Source organism: Lonchura striata, unplaced genomic scaffold (genome assembly GCF_046129695.1).
Source record: "Lonchura striata isolate bLonStr1 unplaced genomic scaffold, bLonStr1.mat Scaffold_132, whole genome shotgun sequence".
Taxonomy (NCBI): Eukaryota; Metazoa; Chordata; class Aves; order Passeriformes; family Estrildidae; genus Lonchura; species Lonchura striata.
The window spans coordinates 219579-235111 of NW_027461093.1; the positions used below are offsets into that span (position 1 = coordinate 219579).

The 15533-nt window shown below is 50.5% G+C and overlaps 2 protein-coding genes across 2 annotated transcripts in view; one reads left to right on the forward strand and one right to left on the reverse strand.

Moving 5' to 3' along the window:
- LOC110472376 (uncharacterized) overlaps window positions 1-15533 on the forward strand; it is a 259016-nt gene that overhangs the window by 35307 nt on the left and 208176 nt on the right.
- On the reverse strand, window positions 551-1483 carry LOC144248460 (olfactory receptor 14A16-like). Its single transcript, XM_077790624.1, has one exon. The coding sequence runs from the start codon at window positions 1481-1483 to the stop codon at window positions 551-553; it is 933 nt and encodes a 310-aa protein (XP_077646750.1).

Here is a 15533-nt window from a genome sequence, read left to right on the forward strand (position 1 = left end):
GGGATGTTCCCATGGTGCCAAGTCAGGAACTGCAATGGGGAGTGGGGCCAGAGAAGAAAGGGAAAAACACAGATGGACTGTTTGCAGGGGAGGGAACAGGGGTGGGCAACAGGAAGAAATTGTATCAGACAGAGTAAAGAAAGCAAAGGTGAAGCCAAGGAAATGCTCAGGGCAGTTTGGGGATAGCTGCCAGGCAGCCCTGGCTCTGAGCAGCAGCGTCTGCAGTGGGACAGGAAACTCCCAGCTGATGGGAACAAACTTTCTGGCTGACTGCAGAGGCCAGGACAAAGCTGAGTGGTTTCCCTGGCGTCCCCCAGCCCTTCCTGGTCCCAGGGGCTGATGGCATTTGTGCTGCCTCAGGTTCATGTCCCCACAGCACCAGCATGGGGGTGCTCCCGCCTGCTGTGTGCAATGCAAACAGGGGCTCCTGATGTTTCTTTGTGAACAACATTAAAATGTACTACAAAGCAAAAGAACCTCAAAAGGAAAACAACAAGAAGTATCAAAGTTTACTTGTATTACAAGTGTTTTGCAGAAATTGGGCAGCAGTTTAATGTTCCTGAAAGCATCCAGTCATCAGTCTCGTCACTGAAGCCTTGAGCTCCTGGTTCCTCAGGCTGTAGATGAGGGTGTTCAGGGCTGGAGGCACCACCAAGTACAGAACTGACAGGGCCAGATCCAGGGATGGAGAGAAGATGGAGGGGGGCTTCAGGTAGGCAAATATGCCAGTGCTGAGGAACAGAGAGACCACGGCCAGGTGAGGGAGGCAGGTGGAAAAGGCTTTGTGCCGTCCCTGCTCAGAGGGGATCCTCAGCACAGCCCTGAAGATCTGCACATAGGAGAAAACAATGAACACAAAACAGCCAAAATATAGAAGAGCACTTAGCACAATAAGCCCAAGTTCCCAGAGTTTGGAGTGTGAGCAGGAGATCTTGAGGATTTCTGGGATTTCACAGAAGAACTGACCCAGGGCATTGCCATGGCAGAGGGGCAGGGAAAATGTATTGGCTGTGTGCATGAGAGCATTGAGAAAGGCACTGGCCCAGGCAGCTGCTGCCATGTGGGCACAAGCTCTGCTGCCCAGGAGGGTCCCGTAGTGCAGGGGTTTGCAGATGGACACGTAGCGGTCATAGCACATGACAGTCAGGAGGCAAAACTCTCCTGAGATGAAGAAGGTAAAAAAAAATAGTTGGGCAGCACATCCTGTGTAGGAGATGTTTCTGGTGTCCCAGAGGGAATTGTGCATGGCTTTGGGGACAGTGGTGCAGATGGAGCCCAGGTCGCTGAGGGCCAGGTTGAGCAGGAAGAAGAACATGGGCGTGTGCAGGTGGTGGCTGCAGGCTACGGCGCTGATGATGAGGCCGTTGCCCAGGAGGGCAGCCAGGGAGATGCCCAGGAAGAGGCAGAAGTGCAGGAGCTGCAGCTGCCGCGTGTCTGCCAGTGCCAGCAGGAGGAAGTGGCTGATGGAGCTGCTGTTGGACATTTGCTGTGGCTGCACATGGGCACCTGGTCATGGAGAAAGGACAGGGACAAGTCAGGAGAGGCTGTTTGGAGCCAAACCTGGGCCATTTGCTGTAGCCTGTCCTGCTGGGACTCAGCCACTCTTGTTCCTGCTCTGGAAAAACCTTTGGCTGCAATCAGAGCATAATCAGGCTTCTGGGCCACCCTGGGATAAACCAGATCCTGCCCAGAGCTGAGGGATCCCTGAGTGTCTCACCCTCTCCAAAAGTCTCTGGGCAAAGTCTCAGCACCCACTTCTGCCAAGGACAGACACTCACGGCTCCCCTGGCCAACCCAGAGGCATTTCCTCAGCTGTGGCAGCTCTGCATTTCCTTGTGGGACATTCAGGAAACTCTTATTGGCTCTGGCACAGATCTGCACCCAGGAGGGCAGCTCAGAGCTGGGAAGGGCACAGCAAGGATATCCCCGGCTGTACCCATGAGGGGATCTCAGGGTGTGGGAACTCAAAATGTCTCTCAGACATTTTTAGAGGTTCCAGGCCATGGTCAGACGCAGTCTGGACCCCAGCAGGCAGCTGGATTTAGCTGTGATTTCGAGTTTGAACCATGGAATGAATTACCAACTTTGAAGGTGGAACAAGCAGTCACAAAATGCTAGATAGTGTAGTAAATGCAGTCACAAAGTAGAGGGAAAAATTTTTTGGTAGTGTACAGGGGGGTTTTAGTGCATGTAGAGGGGGGTTTTTACTTTGTACATGGGGGACAGAAGTTCTAAGATGGAGGAAAGTGGGCTGGACCCATCCTTCTTCTTTCTTCTTCCTTACCTCCATGTTCTTGGTGATGTTGGCACTCACAGATTGGTTTAGAATAGAAAAACACTTGGCAACGTAGGTAATAGGTATTGGGGAATAATTGTAAACATGCTATGCGTAATATATCTTATAAAAGATAGCAGCAGCCCTGGGCGAGGAGAGAGAAGAAGAAGACACCAGACAGTGAGGGTGTCAGGAGTGTGTGCCTCTCTGCCTGGGCCGCTGACCAAAGGGCCGCAGCCCGAGAACCTAATCTGTTAGATAACTAGCAATAAATCATCTTGAGACCGAACAACAAGAGGCTGCGGAGTTTTTCTTTGGACGCACGGGTTGGAGGAGAAGCTTTACCACCATATGAGACCCCAAACCAAACCCGGGGTTCTCACATCTGGCATCCCTGTGCGGGCATCAGCAAGAAGTCCGAAAAGAAGCATCAAACAACCTCCAACCTGCATCAGCGGAGAAGAAAAAAAAGAGAAGAGCAGAGCACACACTCGCCGTAAATTCCAAGATGAGAGGGAGCGGACAGCTCGAGATAAGAACCTGACCTTCACTGAAACAACTCGTCTCGGGGACTTTCCAGGGAGGAGACGACCCAGAAGCGCGCCTGGGATCTCTCACCTGTGACCTGCTGGACGGTGATCAGTGCCATCTCCGGACTGACCTCGAGCCGACACAGCTTTTGGTGAGAACAGTCAAAATTAAGAACATGGGGGGGGAATTCTCCCAAGAGGAAAAAGAAATAGTATCTGCCTTCCAGGGCATCATCTCTGCCCATCCGGTAGAGATTGCTCAAAAGGAGCTGAAAGATTTATTATTATGGGTGAGGTGTAACTTCCCACACTCATATCCAGATTTATTGTATGAGCCAAATTTTTGGCAGGAAATTAACAAGCAATTATATTATCAGGCTATAAAAAATAATAAGCTTGCCGCAAAACTTTTATCTTCAGCAAGAACAGTTTTAGAGTCACTCTCACAACGCGGCAGCTCAAGCCAGGCAGCTACGGCTCCTGGTGACAAACAGGGCGGGGGACAGTCCGGCCAGCAGCTTGGGGCAGCCCCTCTCACCACAGACACAGGACAGGCACGATTGCTTCCTGTGGAAAATCAGGGAGATGATACCCCATCGCGTCCCGTGTCCCCGGGTTCTCACTGTTCCTGTTTCCCAAGAGTCCCTAAGCTCCTCCGATGCAGAAATTCCCCAGACAGAGGCGGGCGAGCCAGGCACAGCCGCGACCCTCCGTGGGAGGAAGACATTGCCCAAGTCCAAACTCATGGCAGGGATGGCAGCGGTGGCGGCTCCGGTGGGGGAAGGTGCGAACGTGAGTGCAGAGCAGGGGGAGGAGGGAGAGGAAAGCGCCTCCACATCTGCGCAGGCTGGGAGTTCAAAACAGCCCGCGCAGAAAGCGAGGCCGGGGAGAGCGGCGGGGGCGGGACGGATCGGGGCGAAAGCGGAGGGTGCGAGTGCGGCGGTGGTACGCTCGGAGCGCCCGGGGACGCGTTCAATGTCGAGAATCCGTGAGGCCACAGAAGCGGCCGCCCAAAGGGCGCGGGAACTTGGCTCCCTGACCGCGGCAGCCAGGGCTGCTGAGGAAGCGGCAGAGGGACAGCGGGAGGCGTTCCTCACTGCAGCTCAGGCGGCGGGCACGTGTGTGAAGGTTGAGCAAAACCCGACAGCCACGGGTGGAGGGGATTTCTCACATTTCGAACGCGCGGGACAGGCACACAGGGGCGGAGCCGGCGCGCGCGGGCTGTGGGTGCTGGCACAGAGCCAGGAGACGGGCAAAGCAAGACGGAGACATCGGGGCCAGAATGGGAACAGGAGGGTGGCTACGTCAGCCTTGGGGGGGATGGCAGTGGCTCTGATTCGGAGGCGGTGCGGGGCGGAGCGAGGCCAAAGCATAGCCAGGGTCGGAGCAGGAGTGTTCACTCCCCTGAGATGACGCAGGCAGGGATGGGGTGTGGCCAGGATGTAAACATTCCTCAGGGCACCATTCCATCACAGTTCCCATGGCAACAGACAGCCCAAGCCCACGGCCAATCCCTGTCGGCTTCTGACATGACCAAATTAGAACAGTTATTGCAACGAGAGTCAGTTTTACCAACTGCAAGGATTGCAAACGTGAATCAGTTGTTAGGAGAAATGCTCAAAGGTTTATCGGGAATTAGTGCGGGATTTGCAAATGTAAATCAATTGTCAGAAGAAATGCTCAAATGTTTATCGGAAGTGCAGATTGAAGAGCAGAGTGCGGTTCTGACCTCAGCTGGTCAGGCGGCAGCGCCATCTAGCGGCGGAACCACAACATTGCAACAGGCTTCGCAGAACTTGTCCGGTCAAGGCACTGCGCCACCCAGTGGTGGGACTGTGACATTGCAGGACTTTTTTCCAGTTTCTTATAAGAAAAACTCCAGGGTGAAAAAGGTCACATCTGCACGGCAGCAGGAACCTCCACTGACACCGGAACAGTGCGGGACTCAGGACACTTCTGCTGAGGTGCAGCAACGGGATGAAACGATACGCATCACCGCTTTGAAAGGTGTCCCAGCTTGAACAATTCCAAAAACAAGGTCTGCCAAACTTTCGGGGCAGGGAGAGTCAATTTTAATATCAAAGGGGGTTGTTGAATTTCTTTTACGATATTGAAGCACAGCCTTGGAGTCACAGCCAGAACTGTTGGTTCATCTTCCAAAAATTTTCCAAATAATGCAAGGCAGTCGTGTGTTCTCCTCCACAGCAGATGCTTCACTTTTCTCCAGAGACTTCCAGCCTTCATCTTCGCAGATGCTGCAGACGCCGTTGGTATCGGTGAGTGCTGCTGCACCAGAGCTGCAGCCACAACAGATGACTCCACTCTACAGGCAAGTACCCACTGAATTTACAGCTTTGCAGAGCGCAAAAGTGGACTGGCAGGACATTCGAGCAGAGTTGGAGAAAGAGAAAGGTTTATTGCAGGGCTCGGGAAACATAATAATGCCGGTGAGCTATGACGCTCAGGGCCAAAACCCGAGATGGGAACGCCTGGACCGTGGAGCAATCAAAGATTTAGCTAAGGCCATTCGGGACAATGGGTTGTCATCACCATATTTCAAGCAGATGTTAAAAAGCATTTTTGGCATGTATGATTTAACACCATACGATCCTAAATATCTTGCAACATCAGTTCTTACAGACACCCAAGCTCTTGTGTGGCAGAAGGTGTGGAGGAGATCCCTGGAGGAGCTGAGAGCCAGATACCAGGGCGGGCCGAATGCAAACCTCACCATGGTGCAGCTTGCTGGTGATCCTCCTGAGGACGGTCTAACTCAACAGGCGGTGAGGCTCCCGCGTCACGTGCTCAGCGACATCAAAGAGGCAGCACGGAGGGCAATTCTTCAGATTGCTCCAGTGGGGGTCCAGGACACCATCTACTCCGAGATCAAACAGGGTCCTTTGGAGCCGTTTTCTTCATTCGTGGATCGTCTTTCTCAGGCGGTGGAGTGGCAGGTGAGCGAGGAGGGAGCGAAACCACACCTGGTCAAAAGCCTTGCGTTCTCCAATGCCAATCCGGAGTGCAGACGGATCATCAGCATGATGCCTCACCAGGCCACCTTGGCAGACATGATCGAGGCTTGCAGCAAGGTGGGGACACCACAACATGTTGCTTCCATCATGGAGGAACACTTGGGGGATCAAATTGAAAAACGTGTTAGGGAAGCTCTTGCAAATTATACAAAGGGCAACTCCAATGCAGAGAGACAGTGCTTTGGGTGTGGGGCACAAGGACATATTAAAAGGAACTGCCCACAACTTGCAAAGCCCAACAAACCACCAGACCTTTGCCCTCGATGCACGAGAGGGAAACATCTCACAAGTGAGTGTCACTCACAGACAGATATGGATGGGAAACTTCTTCCTATTCCGGGAAACGGGAAAAAGCGCGAATCAACGCTAGCGCTCTCAGACACAAATCCTGGCAGTGACACAGAACCAGCAGGAACAATCCTCGGGGAGCAACAAACAGAAACCCTCAGCAGAGCAATCTCCAAAATCCCCAGTGACCCAGACTTGGTACCACCCAGATTCCAATGCATCTTGGAAACCTCCAAGTTGACGTGTCTTTTGGACAATAGCCATGCAGTGATACCTACAGGTGTCACAGGGACTTCTTGGAAAAGGCAGGACTTTTTAATAATGGCCAGGGACAGGAGCAGTATCCTTGGACTTGTTGTTTATCCATCTTTGATTTCAGCAAACCGTAATGAGGAGTTGATGGTCACGGCAAAAGCCTTGCGACCACCTCTGACAATTCCATAAAACACACCGACTGCTCGAGCCATGGCTTTGCCATCTCACCCAGAAAGGCAAGCCATGCCGGTGTTCAACAAACGTGACTCTTTTCCTGGTGATCAAGCAGAGGTGCATGCATCTTGGGTGAAACATTTGAGCCGGGATCGGCCCATTGTTACTTGTCAGTTGACTTGTAACGAGAAGACAATTGCTATTACAGGGATGCTTGACACAGGAGCGGATGTTACAGTTATTTCATACATTTTTTGGCCTTGGGAATGGGACTTGGTTGCACCTTTGGGTTCTCTCACAGGCATAGGGGGGAGTTCCCTCTGCATGCAGAGTGAGAACGCAATTGTTGTCACAGGCCCAGGAAAAAAGACAGCAGTTATCCGTCCTTTCATCGTGCAAAAGCCCATCACAGTATGGGGAAGGGACCTTTTGGCACAATGGGGACTGGAATTAGAATTGGATTTTTAACAGGGGTCACTGTGGCACTTTGAAACTGACCTGGAAAACAAATGATCCTGTTTGGGTGGATCAGTGGCCCCTGGAGCGGAAAAAATTGAGTGCATTGAAAAAGTTGGTCCAGGAACAGCTGCAGAAGGGACACATCAAACCAACAGACAGCCCATGGAATTCCCCAGTGTTTGTCATTCACAAGAAAACTTCAGGGTCTTGGAGACTGCTTTATGATCTCAGGAAAATCAACGAGGTCATCAGGACATGGGGCCACTGCAGCTTGGGCTTCCATCTCTCTCGATGATCCAGAGGGACTGGTCGCTTGTGATCATTGATCTCAAGGACTGTTTTTTCAGCATTCCACTTCATCCAGATGATGCTCCACGCTTTGCATTTTCTGTCCCAAGCATCAACAGAGAAGAACCTTTGCAGAGATACCACTGGACGGTTCTTCCTCAGGGACTCAAAAATTCTCCAAGCATTTGCCAATGGTACGTGGCCCAAGCTTTGCATCCAGCACGAGAAAAACATCCAAAACCAAAAATTATCCATTATATGGATGATTTTCTCATTGCAGCACCAACAAAACAGGAGGTGCAAGAGGTTCATGACTGTGTGATTGTGCAGGTGCAAAAATCAGGACTGGAAATTAGTACACCAAAAATACAGGAAATTGCACCTTGGAAATACCTGGGATGGAAGATCACAAAACAAACAATAAGGCCACAGAAACTGAAAGTCAACACAAAGGTCACCAATCTCCAGGACTTGCAACAGCTTTTGGGGGAGATAACTGGATGAGACCGATCCTGGGAATCACCAATGATGACATCTCGTCGTTGCTCGACCTTTTGAGAGGGGACAATAACATCAAATCTCCCAGAACTCTGATGCCTGAAGCAAAAAGAGACCTTGAAAAGATCACAGACATGATTCAGCAGAGACAAGCACATCACTTTGTAGAATCATTGCCTTTTCATTTAGCAGTGTTGGGGGAAACAGCACAGTTATATGGGTTGATTTTTCAATGGGATTTGTCTCAAATGGACCCTCTTTTGTTGATAGAATGGGTTTTCTTAGCTTACAGGCCCTCAAAAACAATTCTCACAGATCTAGAAATGGTAGCACAGATTATTATTAAGGCGAGAACCAGGTTGCTGACAATGTCAGGCAGAGATTTCTCAGTTATTCATGTTCCTTTGAAAAAAGTGTATTTTGAATGGGCGATGCAGAAATCACAGGATTTTGCAATTGCTTTGTTAGGTTATCCGGGAATTTGTACAGTTAATTTTCCAGCTCACAGGATGCTGAATGCGAAAGTAAGTTTCAGGGAAAAGCCAAAAATAAGCCAGGAACCAGTGGATGGGGTGACAGTATTCACTGATGGTTCGGGAAAAACTCACAAATCAGTAGTTACATGGCAAAATTCAAAAACAGGGGAGTGGAAATCAGACATAAAAATGGTACAGGGTTCACCACAAATTGTGGAATTGGCAGCAGTGGCCAGGGTTTTTCAATTGTTTCAGGAACCTCTCAATCTGGTCACAGATTCAGCATATGTTGCAAATGTGGTCAAACGGCTAGAGGGATCACTTTTGAAACACACTGACAATGAAATTTTAAATTCATATTTGTCATGCATGAGGACAATTCTGGAAAATAGAGAACATGAATATTTTGTTACACATATCAGGGCACACTCATCACTCCCAGGGTTCTTAGCAGAGGGAAATGCTCAAGCAGACAGACTTACAATGACCATATCTCAGACATTGCCGGATATTTTTGAGCAGGCAAAATTGAGCCATGCTTTTTTCCATCAGAATGCACAGGCATTGATGGAATCCTTTTGCCTCTCCAAAAGTCAGGCGAGGGAGATCATCAATGCTTGTCCAGACTGTCAGCTTGTGCAGCCTCCTGCGTCTACAGGAGCTGTCAATCCAAGGGGATTGCAGAGTCTTCAGCTCTGGCAAGCTGATGTCACTAAATACCCATCTTTTGGGAGGCTCAAAAATATCCATGTCTCAGCTGACACATTTTCAGGGGCGATTTTTGCATCATTACATACAGGGGAAACCGCAGAACATGCCTGCAGACACTTTTTACAAGCATTTGCATCACTCGGGATGCCACAAGAAATAAAAACAGATAATGGTCCAACTTATACAGGCAAGGTGCTTGACAAATTTCTGAAAAAATGGGGAGTGAAGCACATTTTTGGTATTCCTTATTCTCCCTCAGGTCAAGCAATCATTGAAAGAACACATCACACCCTGAAATTCCTTTTGGATAAACAGAAAAGGGGAGAGGCAGGCTCAACACCTTATATGCAGCTGAACAAAGCTCTGTATGTATTGAATTTTTTAAATGGTTCTTTCTCAGAGCCCACACCACCAATTGTCAGGCATTTTACAAACAGTGCACAAGCAAAGTAAAGGGAAAATCCTTTGGTTTTGATCAGAAATCCAGAATCAGGACAAATTGAAGGTTCATTTACATTAATAACTTGGGGCAAGGGTTTCGCTTGTGTTTCCACAGAGCGAGGACCGAAGTGGGTGTCGGCGAGTTACATGAAACCTTTTCGGGTGCAGACGCAGGTGGACGCGGACTCGAGGAGCAAAGAAGAGAGCACGCAGACGGAGGCAGACAACGACGCTGCAGACGTCTCGTCGGACAACGATTGATTATTCAGAGACTTGGGGTTTTTTCAGGGAAATTAAGTGTCATTTGAACATTGCTGCATTGAGGGGTTTTTCACAGAGGTTGGGGACATGGACATGGAGTTTAGACAGGCAGTGTTCATGTGTCTCATTCTCTTGTCTGTTGCTTTGGACAATGAGACAGACTTTCCCATGAAACAACTGAGGGAAAATGTGTGGGAAACTTTGGCAAAGGCAGCGGGTCTGGACAGTATTTGTCTGACTCATTCAAAGCCAGGGAAACCATTTTCAACATGTTTGGTAGGTGTGCCAGTGAAGGAGTGGCCAATTCCAAAAAATATCCCTCCAAAGGTTTTGAAAACCTTTTCGGATCCTGTGGAAGGGTGGCATGTTTGGACACAATACCTTCCTGTGGCTCACCTGGAACCCCCAGAGTTAGACATTTTTGGGTCAACAAAAATGAAATACTGTATCAAATTTAATCCAGTGGGAGTGGCAAAGACAGATAATCACACAATAGATGTCACTTCGAATCAGTCTTTTTATAAAAATGCATCATCCTGGTGCAATTACACCAGGGTGACAAGAAAAGCATCCCTTCAACACCCAGTCACTTTACCAAAGGGAGTGTTTTTGATTTGCGGGGAAAGAGTTTGGCCTGCTATCCCTGCAAAAATCAAGGGCAGTCCATGCAGCATTGGGGAGCTCTCATTGATAACGCCTGATTTGAAAACTTTAAAGGAACAGACACGCAGGGGAAAAAAGATCTCTTGATCAATATAGTCCGAATTGTGATGATGATGTTTATACCTGGGACAAGGCTCAGAGAATTGCAGTTGCAATTTTCTCACCCCAAACAGCATCGGGGGTGGCCTTGACACAATTGGACCACATAGCTTGCTGGTTGAGTAAACACAGTTGTGCCATTTCATCTGCACTGAGTGACATGTTAACAGACATCAGCAGTGCAAGACAGGCAGTGCTTCAAAACAGAGCGGCAATTGATTATTTGCTGCTGTCATATGGGCATGGATGTGAAGAATTTGAGGGGATGTGCTGCATGAATTTGTCCGATCATTCAAAATCCATTCATGAAAATATAAAACAAATAGAAAGTAGTATCACCAAGTTGAAAAAAGTAACAGGGTCCTGGTGGGATGATTTCTTTAACCTTTTTGATCTCTCACTAGTGTGGAAAGAAATTTTGAAACTAATATCTTACATTCTTATAGGGCTTGTAGTTCTTCTGCTTGTCATGCCATGCATTTTCATGTGTATTCGAAGGGCCTTGAACAAAGTGGCAAAGCAGGTGTTTTTGGTTCAAACAGGGAGGGGAGATGTGGGAACTCAAAATGTCTCTCAGACATTTTTAGAGGTTCCAGGCCGTGGTCAGACGCAGTCTGGACCCGGCAGGCAGCTGGATTTAGCTGTGATTTTGAGTTTGAACCATGGCATGAATTACCAACTTTGAAGGTGGAACAAGCAGTCACAAAATGCTAGATAGAATAGTAAATGCAGTCACAAAGTAGAGGGAAAAAATTTTGGTAGAGTACAGGGGGGTTTTAGTGCATGTAGAGGGGGGTTTTTACTTTGTACATGGGGGTCAGAAGTTCTAAGATGGAGGAAAGTGGGCTGAACCCATCCTTCTTCTTTCTTCTTCCTTACCTCCATGTTCTTGGTGATGTTGGCACTCATAGATTGGTTTAGAATAGAAAAACACTTGGTAACGTAGGTAATAGGTATTGGGGAATAATTGTAAACATGTTATATGTAATATATCTTATAAAAGATACCAGCAGCCCTGAGCGGAGAGAGAGAAGAAGAAGACACCAGACAGTGAGGGTGTCAGGAGTGTGTGCGTCTCTGCCTGGGCCGCTGACCAAAGGGCCGCAGCCCGAGAACCTAATCTGTTAGATAACTAGCAATAAATCCTCTTGAGACCGACCAAGAAGAGGCTGCGGAGTTTTTCTTTGGGAACACAGGTTGGAGGAGAAGCTTTACCACCATATGAGACCCCAAACCAAACCCGGGGTTCTCACACATGGGTCCCACTGAGGGACAGGACTGAGAAAGTGTCCCCAGGTTCCAGTCAGAGCAAAATACTGGAGACAGTGATGACAGCTGGAGACAAGCAAGGGAAAGGTGTCTCTGGTGCTGAGCAAACCTTGATGTGTTGCAGGAATGCAAAGGGCCCAGGCCTGAGCCCCAGCCCCTGGCAAGGCAGATCCTGTCCCTCCCTCATTGCTCAGGGCTCTTCCCGGGATGGGCACTGGCATGTGGGGATGTGCAGTGCCAAGGGCAGGACCATGGGGCGGCCCCTGCCAGGCTGCTGAGCAGGGACAAGGAGGCACTGAGGCCCCAGGGCTGCAAGGGTCACTTGTCCCCTCGTGGCCTCAGGCCCAGGGCCAGCAGCCATGGCCAAAGGGCTGCACAGGTTGGCTCTGTCAGGGCCTTGCAGCTGCTGCACATCCCTGAGCCCTCTGCAGCCCAGGCTGTCCCACGGTGTCCCTGCCCTGCGCCTCTGTCCCTGCAGGCTGTCGTCACCCCCGGCTGCCCCACCTCGCTGGCCCTTCCTTTGCTGGCAGCTCTGCCTCCTGCTGCCCCTGCCTGGCCACACAAAGCCTTGGGCTGCTCCAGGCTCCTGCTGGGGATGTGTTGCACCACAGCCCTGCCCTGGGAGGGAAATTCCCTTCTCCTGGTGTCCAGTCTGGACTTCCCCAGCTGCATTTGTGGCATAATTTCTCTCCCTGCCTGATTCCCACTATGGAGAAAAGCTCCACCATTTTGGAATCCACCCTTCAAGCCCTGCCAGGCCACTCCTGATCTGTCCTCAGTCTCTTCACAGCTGAGCCCAGGCACATCAGCCTCCATACATGGGTTATGTTCTTGAGGTTTGCAAAACCCAGCTTGGGAGATCTCTGGGCCCTGTCCAAGGTGTTTGCAAAGGAAAACATTCTGCTGATATCACCAGAGGCCAAGGCCAGGCAGAACTGTCTGTCCTGGCATCTTTTGTCTGGGAGCAATCCTAGGATAGATGGAATTTTGGCAGCCACATTCCAGCTCCTGCCATGGCCCCTGCACAAGAGGGTCAGTTCTTTTCTGCAGGAAGGAAGGCACCGAGCCCCAGTGCTTCTGAGGCAACTGAGATGCGACCATCAGAGGCCAAGGCCAGCCAGGGCTGGAAGGTTTTTTACTGACAGATACCCTTGCATACAGGAAATTTTTGAGGGGAAATACCAATTTTGTCCATGGGTGTCTGAAAAGAGGGACAGTTCTTTTCCATAGCAAGGAAAGCACAGGGTCCCAGTGGTTCATGGGCAGATGAGAAGCAGCCCTTGACATTCCAAGATCAGCCAGACCTGTCAGGTGGCCCCTGGGAGGCCAAGCCTGCCAGACCTGTTCCCTGTTCCCCTCATTCCATGGAGCCCCACAGTGTCCCAATGGTCCCTTGCTTCCAGGAGGCCCTGAGGTGTCACAATGCCCCCTTGGTGACACCAGGCCCTGAAGGGTCAGAATGGTCTCCATGGTTCCACAAGGCCCCACAGAGTCATGGTGGTCTCTGGGTTCCATGGAGCTCCGCGGTGTCACCATGGCCCCAGAGTGTCACAATGGACTCCATGGTTCCACCAGGTCCTCACCGTGCCACCATGGTCTCCACAGGAAGGGAACAACCCAGCCCCAGCGTTCCAGGGGCAGATGAGCCACAGCCACCAGAGGCCAAGTGTAGCCAGATCAGATGGTGCTGGCAGATTTTGTCCTTGGATATAGGGAATTTTAGAGGTGGAACCCCAGTTTCAGACCTGGCTGCCTGGAGGTGAAGGACGGTTCTTTTCCATAGGAAGGCAAGGACGGAACACCGGTGTTTCAGGGGCAAATGAAAGGTGACCATCAGAGGCCAAGGGCAGCCAGACCTCTCCGTTGTGGTATTTTTTTGTCTGAAAGCAACCCTTGCATATAGGGAATTTGGGAGGTGGAACCCCAATTTCGGCCATTTCTGCATTGTTAGGAAGGATGGTTCTTTTCCAAAGGAAGGAAAGCCCAGAGCCCCCGTGTTGCAGGGGCAGAAGCAGAGAGAGAAGGCTCCTGGGAGGCCAGGCTAGCCAGACCTGTTTGTCCTGGCAGCTTTGTCACTGAAAATTCCTTGGACCTAGGGAATTCTGGAGGAGGATTCCAAACTTTGGCCATGGGCATCTGGTCGAGATGGATGTTTTTTCCCATAGGAAAGAAAAGCGTGGAGCCCAGGTGTTTTGGAAGGACATGAGAGGTGGTCACCATAGACCAAGAGAGCCAGACCTGTCTCTCCTGGCACCTTTCATTTCGGGGAAATCCTTGGATATTCAGAATTTTGAAGGTGGAATCTCAGTTCTGGCCATGGGCACCTGGGCAGGAAGAAGAGTTCTTTTCATCAGAAAGGAAAGCACAAAGCCCCAGTGTTTCAAAGGCAGATAAGAATCAGCTCCTTGGAAACCAAGGCCAGCCAGACTTGTCTCTCCTGGAAGCTTTCACCTGGGAGAAATCCTGGGATATAGGGAATCCTGGAGGCAGATTCCCAACTTTGGCCATGGGTGCCTGGATGTGAAAGGTGCTTTTTCCCCATAAGAAAGAAAAGCACAGGGTCCCAGTGTTTCACAGGAAGATGAGAGGTGGCCCCTGGGTGGCCAAGCCAGCCAGACCTGTCTGTCCTGGCAGGTTTCATCTGGGAACAATCTTTGCATAGAAGCAAACTAAGAAGAGGAATCCAGATTTTGGCCATGGTCACCTGGAGGAGAGGGACAGTTCTTTCCACAGGAAGGAGAGCACCAAGCCCCAGTGCTCCAGGGGCAGATGAGCAGCAGCCCTGGACATGCCAAGGTCAGCTGGACCTGTCAGGTGGCCCCCAGGTGGCCCAGCCAGCCAGGCCTTGATGCCTTGAGAGGCCACCTGGAGCAGAGGCTGGACAGTGTTACAGGAGTAAAGTGGGGATTTATTAAAAAGGCCTTCAAAGGATTCACCTGGGCAGTACAAGGGCCTGGCTGAGCGTACACCCAGGATGGACGCCAGGTCACACGTTTACACACTTTTGTAAGATTTGGTTCATTTCCATATTGGGGTTAATTGTCCAATTACACCTTCAGATTATGCAGCCCTACCCTCCCAGTCTGCTCTCCTCAATTCGCTGGTGTTTTCAATTTTTGGGCCCGAAGCTGCAGTGGTGTCTTTGGTTCTTGGGCAGGAAAAGGATTGTTCTGTCTGACTACACTGTAAGAGAACTTGCTGACACTCTGCATGAAGTTCAGAGTTACAGATACAGGACAGAATTGGGAAAATATGGAAGCTAAAACTTAAGGCATCAGCCTGTCCCATGTTCCCTTGGTTCCATGGGGACACACAGTGTTACAATGGCTCCTCCGTGACACTCTGGGCTGCACAGTGTCACCCTGGGCCCTTGGATCCATGGGAGCTTCCCAATGGTCCCCTCTGATTCCACAAGGTCCCCACAGTGTCACAACTGACCCATGGCTCCATGAGGTTCCCTGGTGTCACCAGGGTGTCCTTGGACCTGCCTTGTCACAACTGACCCATGGCTCCATGAGGCTTCATGAGGTTCCCCAGTGTCACCACGGTGTCCTTGGACCTGCCTTGTCCCAACTCACCCATCGTCCCATGAGGCTCCATGAGGTTCCCCAGTGTCACCGTGGTCGCTGTCAGAGGCTGGATGAGATCAATGTCCCCAGACACCTTGGGCTGAGCTGTCGATCAGTCACTCTGCTGGGACAGCGCTGACCCAGCTCTGAACACCTGAGATATCAGAAGTCCCAGCTGGGGGGAGGCCCACAAAGGCCCAGGGGCTTAAAACCAAGGAGCACAAGGTCAGCCCCTGGTATAGACT

Excerpts from the sequence above, each read along its gene's own strand:
- LOC144248460 (XM_077790624.1), bottom strand. The coding sequence starts at position 1,483 with ATGTCCAACAGCAGCTCCATCAGCCACTTCCTCCTGCTGGCACTGGCA.